The sequence below is a fragment of the Amphiprion ocellaris genome, chromosome 16 (genome assembly GCF_022539595.1).
Source record: "Amphiprion ocellaris isolate individual 3 ecotype Okinawa chromosome 16, ASM2253959v1, whole genome shotgun sequence".
NCBI lineage: Eukaryota > Metazoa > Chordata > Actinopteri > Pomacentridae > Amphiprion > Amphiprion ocellaris.
Genome location: NC_072781.1, coordinates 13,970,620 through 13,977,433, shown reverse-complemented (window position 1 = coordinate 13,977,433; position 6,814 = coordinate 13,970,620). Strand labels below are relative to the sequence as shown.

Sequence of the window (6,814 nt, the reverse complement as noted above, 5' to 3'; positions counted from 1 at the left end):
TGGCTTCGCGATATTTCATCACATTAGTCAATAAAACACCACTGCGCATGCGCTAGACTCCCAGTTTGACAGCCTCGTGCGTTTCCTGTGACCAAATAAAGGCCCCTCAGAGATTGAGAAACACGGGAAGAGGTCTCACTCTGTCTGAATCTGTGGCACCATGAGATGATAAAACTGCATTGCATCAGCAGCGGGAACTATTACCAGATCAGATTAGTTTGTTTTATAAATCACTCACGAGCTAACCGCAACATATTTTATCCATCCTGGGGTAAAACGCACGACTTGGGTGTTATTTTATACACTGTTTATCTAAACTAGGTTTGTTTGTTGTTTCTGTTGCCATGTTTACACTGCACAGGCGCGACTATAAATATGCGTGAATTTTCCCTCTTGTTTAGTTTGATCTGTCTTGCTAAAAATACACGATCTTTGCAGGATCGCGCCTGGCACCAGAGTTTCTAGACCGCAGCAGAGCTCACGCATGTCTTCATCCTCCAGTCCAGGCGTGCTGTCAGATGGGTGTGGTTCCTTATTCAGGGAAGTTTCGTGTTCCCCCAAGAGTGGAGCGGTGAACACATGATGCTGAGTGAATCGTGATTGAAAATCTGACGGACAAGAACTTCAGGTGGCATGTAAGGGAAGCTGGTGTATTTTGTTTTGTTTTGTTTTACATCTTGGAAAGGTTGAAGGATTGGAGACTGATCAAGGTAAATGTAACGTGTTTCAGATTCATTTAAAGTGTGCAGGTTTTTATGCTTTGATTCTTTTTCTCTCTCTCAAAGAGGTAATAACCTGATGTTTATCCACTGCTATCTGTTGAAATGACCTTTGCGTGCACTTTGTTAAGAAGTACTTCCACCCTCTTTTTCACCACCCTCATTTAATGCAACCATAAAATTAAAACTTTTATTGGACTGCCAATAAAACTAGTTTGATTGTAGGAAATGTGCCTTTCATTGACGTGGAATAGCTGCTAAACCACACTGTGACTGGCCTGATCTTTAATTAATATTAATACCACAGAGCATAACTGACGTTACACTTACTTTAAGGGAATGTCCCAACAAAACCACAGCATAGTTATGAGTTGAGCTGTGAATATTTGATGATTTCCCTGTTTCCCCAAAGATCACCATGTACTGAGGGAGCATTTGCTCTGTGATTGGCCACATTTTTTTCATTTCAGCTCAATGGTTCCATTCAGCAGATGAAACAAGAAAGACCTGTTGAAGACATTCTTTATGCCAGGGGTGACTGTGTGCTTATGAACAGTCTGTTTCTGCCCCGGGCTGCAGCTAGCTGATAACTTAGCTAAATAATGACACAAATAAGGTGTGACACGCAGAGGAGGTTGGATTTTAACGCGTTTACTTTTACATTTTCAGAACCATGGGCCTCCTGCAGCTGCTGAAATCCCAGTTCTTGTGCCAACTGATCATCTGCTATGTGTTCCTGGCCAGCGGCCTTATTGTCAACCTGTTGCAACTCTGCACTTCACCTCTGTGGCTGATCAATAAGCAGCTGGCTCGCAGGCTCAACGTCAGACTGGCCTACTGCATCAGTAGTCGTAAGTACCGTCCTTTATCTAAAGTCGGTTTTTGCTGTGTTTGTTTTGCCACTGTGAGGAAGTTTAGTGGTTACTTTGTTGCAATGAACAAGGTCAGATTAAAGGTCCAACCTCACCATTGATTTTTATTGTGTGTATTATTGTTTTGTGCTTGTTATAAACTTGAGGTTTTAATATAAGGTCAATAAGCTATGAAGGTGTTTACTTAAGCCCTGATAAACTGGCTTTACAAGCCAGTGAGACTTTTACTGAATGAGCCAATAGTTATCTTGTTCAGATTTTGTACAATCCTGCACTCCTCGCTACCTGCTGCTTACAGTGTGAGCCATTCAGAAGGACAAGCTGCGTCACTGTCCACTGGGTTTACTTACTCATGCTTGAATTTGCAAACTCTTAAAGGACTCAGCCACAAGCAAAGCAAACCAAATATGCTGCTGTTGGCTGCAAGAGTGAACACAATACTTTTCATGCGTTCACAGCATCTGGAAAACTAAAGACCCAGTAAATTACTTTTATTTTTGATGGAAATGTCACAACAACAATCAGAAAATCCTCAGTGTTAGCGCATTTTGCAGCTAATGTAGCTATTGCTGCCATAGCTTTGATCATATGCCCACAGGCTTGGTTGGCTCTGTTTAAACTTGTAAAGCTGATAAACAGTCAGAGATACTTGAAACTTTAAGACTGATTTGAAACCAGTGAACAAGGACTGGGTGGCTTACTGTCTTATCATGCCACCAGTTGTGCTTTAGTGCATCATAAACCCACTCGGTTTTTACACCTGTTTGCCCCTCTGTTGCTCTCTGTGCTCACATATACTGTATTTTAATACAGTCCAATTCTCAAATTTCAGAGAGAAAGTTGGAAATGATAGAAAGTCCACTTCTCACAAACACAGTCAGTTCTGTGCTAGTTACTGTGTGGTTCACTGTTTTGCTTTGCACTGTCATTCGCTGACACAAAGAGAGTCTTCTTCCTGAATGGGGCGTGGACTCGGCTGCATTTAAAGCTACAAGCACTGAAACAGCCCACTTAGAAACCAGGAATTATATACAGTCATGGTGAGATGAACCATTCTTGCAGTGTGTTGAGTTGAAAATTTAAACATATGTTTTGGGGGCATGTGAAACTTTCTTTATTTGCTGACACAATATTGGACCTTTAAAGTATGTTGTTTGCGTCAGCGAGTTGAGCCTACAATGCGTCTTTGTCATCCATAGAGATGGTAGCAGCCCTGGAGTGGTGGTCTGGGACAGAATGCACACTCTACACCGACCCAAAGAGTTATTCACTGTATGGAAATGAGAATGCCATTGTGGTTCTCAACCACATGTTTGAGATTGACTTCCTGTGTGGCTGGACGTTCTGTGAGCGATTTGGCGTCCTTGGGGTATGACAAAGTGTCTGAGAGAACCGCAAGCTTACCATTTCTCGACCTCGAGGGTTTTAATGCAATTCAGTGCTGTCCTTCAGTTTTCTATTATGCTTTCAACTTCCAGAGCTCAAAGGTGTTAGCCAAAAAAGAACTGGCTTATGTACCAATTATTGGCTGGATGTGGTACTTCCTGGAGATAGTTTTCTGCAAGCGCAAGTGGGAGGAGGACCGGACGACGGTGGCTCAGAGTCTCCAGAGGCTGCAGGATTACCCAGAGAACTTTTGGGTGGGCATTATTACAGAGTCAAGATGACTGAGAGTAATATCTTTTTAGATTTAGACTGATGGAATAATGCCAAACGATGTCTTTTTCTGCCACAAGTTCTTGCTTTACTGTGAAGGAACACGGTTCACGCCAAAGAAGCACCAGATCAGCATGCAGGTGGCTGAGAGCAAAGGTTTACCCAAACTCAAGTATCATCTTTTGCCCAGGACCAAGGGATTCTGGGTAACTGTCCAAAACCTCAGAGGAACAGGTGAGTATCCATCCTTGGGGATCGCCACCACAAAATATCAGATACTCTGAGCTGATGGATTTGCAAATCAAATGAGTCACACTGCTACTTGCTGCTGTGCTCCTTGTCCTGTGTAGCTGCAGCTGTTTATGACTCCACGCTGAACTTCAGGAACAATGAAGCGCCAACCTTGCTCGGAATACTTAATGGGAAGAAATATCATGCAGATTTATATGTGAGGTAGGAAGAAATGTACTGCATCTCAATTTTTGCTCACCAGTATTTGGATCTGTGTGATGTGACTTCACGTCTCCTTACTTGCAGGAGAATTCCACTGGAGTTGATCCCAGAGGATGAGGCAGAGTGTGCTGCTTGGCTACACAAACTTTACCAGGAAAAGGTGAGAGTGTTGAAGGTGAATGGTCCTGATGGATACAGGGTTTTTCACTGAGATTTGCTGAGTAGAGACAACAAACCACTAAATTATGATGGCCTAAACAGTAGCAATAATCTTTAAATATGCGGCATTTAAAGCAGAGCTGCTCCTGAAGGTCAGTGTTTTATTTCATAACAGCTGGAAGGCTGTACAAGTGCAGTCAAAATGATTTGACTCCTTTAACCTACAATACATTCTACTGAACGGTACCAGCATTTTATGAAAATATATCAACCAAAATCTTGGTACAATTTCAAAAAACATTTAAGAATGTGAATTCTGGTCCGGGGAGCAATGAGACAAACGTGTAACGTAATCTTTAACAATATCAGGCTATTTTGAAGAAGAACGTGGCGTCCTCAGTGGGTACATTAAATTCTTGGACTTTCCAGCCTGAAAATGTTGGCCAAGTTAACCAAAGCTTGTTTCAAGAATCGCCCATCTCAGTCCCCAGATTTGAATCCAAGTTTAAAACTGCGACAGCACATAAAACAAAGAATGTCTCTGAGCTGGAAGCTTTTGCACATGAAGAACATGCTGAAATACCAATGAGAGTTGTCAGATGCTTTTTAGAAACATTTATTGGAGGTCATCAAGGATTGAATAACTTTGCTTATAGATGTGTTTGGGGAAAATGTTATTTATCCTCAGTACTGCTGGTAAGTTGTATAAGTGGATAATAAGGAGGCGATGTTCATTTTAGGTTCAGTGGGTGGAATACACTATAAAACACTGTGGGAAAACTTGGAATGTAATGCGTTTTTCAGTTTTTTTTTCTTTTTCTCTACTCTGTGACTTAACATTAATTTTCCGCCCACACACTTCATGATCTAACTTGTTACTCTTAACATCCTAATGTTAAATATTATACATGCTAGTTAAATTTCTTTTTTTGGGGGGGGGTGGGGGGTGGGCATGAGACCAATATGACTCTCAAAGAAGAAACCTTTACCATGTGTTTGTATTGAGTTTTGTTTGTGTGAATGTAACAGGACAGTTTTCAGGAGCACTACACAGAGACGGGGCGTTTTCCTGGTCCCATAGTGAGCCCTGCTCGTCGACCATGGTCCTTGATCAACTGGCTCTTCTGGTCCTGTTTGCTGCTCTATCCTCTAGCCCTGCTGCTCATTCAACTGATCAGCTCTGGATCAGTTCTTACCATTGTCGTCTCTGCGGCCATCTGCTACGCAGGTGAGTTTTCTACATTCGCATGCAAGGGAAAGTCACCCTGATACGGGTAGAGGGGTTCGTCCCTTAATTTAACCAGCTCCTTTTTGTTCCATAAAGCAGCAGACTTGACAACTCAAACGTAAGTCCCCCCTTTTTTGGAAAATACATCAGTCTTGGGAGCATGTCCTCAACAGCATCTAGGCATGTGCTTACTCAGCAAAGTTCATCCATTTGAGCAGTTTCACTGAGGTGTCTAATAGCATGTGTTTATCACCAGCATGTCCCAGTTTTCACAATAGATAAAGATCCATGTTTGTTGTTGAGGTTAGAATGACAAACTTGAAGTAGACAAATCAAACTTTAGCATTTATTTTAAAAGTATCTCATAAATTGGAACTAAATTGTGGGTGTAATACGTATCTTCTCAAAGTGACAATTTCAGCCACATGACAAAATTTGTCTCCAAAAAAGTCTGAATGCTTTGAACTGATTTGTACAAAATCAAAAAAGAATTCACTGTGGAAATAACCGTGTCCTGTACAAAACTTGTCGCCACTTCTTTTTGGACTCGCTCAAACATCTCTGAACCTTCTCTTTCACAGCTTCAGCGGGAGTTCGCTGGATGATTGGCCAGACTGAGATCAACAGAGGCTCAAACTATGGGAATAAGGAAGTTCCTCTAAACAAAAACTAAGGATTTCTGACTTACTCAGAGCTGCTTCTTTGCACAGCTACTAATCTGCAAGTTGCCAGTCTGGCAGGAATCTGTTGATCCCACAAGTCCAGACCTGCTTCAGTGCACAGCACATCATAGCGTAGCCCCTTCTTAACGCTAGGCTACAGAAGCTCAACATGTAAGATCATGGAAGCGGATCATGGTGAACAGAGTCCTTTGCAAAACTGAAAGGACAGGCAAGATTTTTTTTAAAAAGGCTTTACTACATTGTACTCCAATGAGTGTTAATATTTGAATACAACCAAGACAAATATGTTTACTGATAATTGAAATAACCAGATGAATGAATGGACTACCTCTGTGATTGCAAAGTAATGCTTAAAAGGCATTTTCACAGTGAAAGAAAATGAACATTTCCCTTTTTTTAAAAACACTTTGCTTAATAATGTGGTTTGTACAGTAAATGACCTGAAGTTGTGATACGAGTCAAGTGTGTGTGGATGTGAGTTGTGTTCAGCAGCAGTGAAGGCCTCTTTCTCCTCCTAATTGGCTACACTCCAGTCAAATGAACAGCTCTTCACAAGCAAATAGATTCACTCCGAAAGCCCTCGAAGGCTTCAACTTGAAGTTCTCTCCTCAGCAAGGTATTTTAAGTACTCTAAGTATGAGAATATTTGTACAGCAGGAACACTTTAAAACAGATGCTGAAGCAGAGTCTCACCTTGGCTTTATTGTGCTTGTAGTCGGAAGTCTGCAGGTTAAGATAAAAATTGGTGAGTCACTGCTATGAGTTACAAGTCACTTGCATGTGGTTTTAATAAAGAAATTGATATACTGCACTGTTACACGACAACTACACTCCTTCTGTGTGTGCTCTGCTTGTTCAGAGTGAAGAGAGATCACTAACTTAGTAAACTAGGATCTCAGTCTTCCTCAGTCACTGGAGTCCCATCGAAATCTTCTGTGACTAAATATTTGAACCCAAACTCCAAATGTCTGCAGGTTATCTATAACCATCATCCTTCATCATGCTCTATTGATAACTTCAGGTGCAATGTATGCTGATAAAGAT

At 41.5% G+C, this 6,814-nt stretch overlaps 1 protein-coding gene across 2 annotated transcripts; it reads left to right on the top strand.

Annotated features, from left to right (window-relative positions):
* The first annotated feature begins 476 nt into the window (after nt 1–476).
* agpat4 (1-acylglycerol-3-phosphate O-acyltransferase 4 (lysophosphatidic acid acyltransferase, delta)) lies at nt 477–6,587 on the top strand. Of its 2 annotated transcripts, none has more exons than XM_023261792.3 (9): nt 477–635; nt 1,389–1,570; nt 2,791–2,960; nt 3,070–3,231; nt 3,328–3,481; nt 3,598–3,700; nt 3,785–3,860; nt 4,889–5,087; nt 5,669–6,587. In XM_023261792.3, the coding sequence occupies exons 2-9, from the start codon at nt 1,393–1,395 to the stop codon at nt 5,758–5,760; spliced, it is 1,134 nt and encodes a 377-aa protein (XP_023117560.1). In that variant the 5' UTR covers nt 477–635; nt 1,389–1,392; the 3' UTR covers nt 5,761–6,587. The 2 variants fall into 2 exon arrangements, with proteins under 2 accessions (XP_023117560.1, XP_023117559.1); XM_023261791.3 differs by having other exon boundaries at nt 478–710.
* Nucleotides 6,588–6,814: the final 227 nt, after the last annotated feature.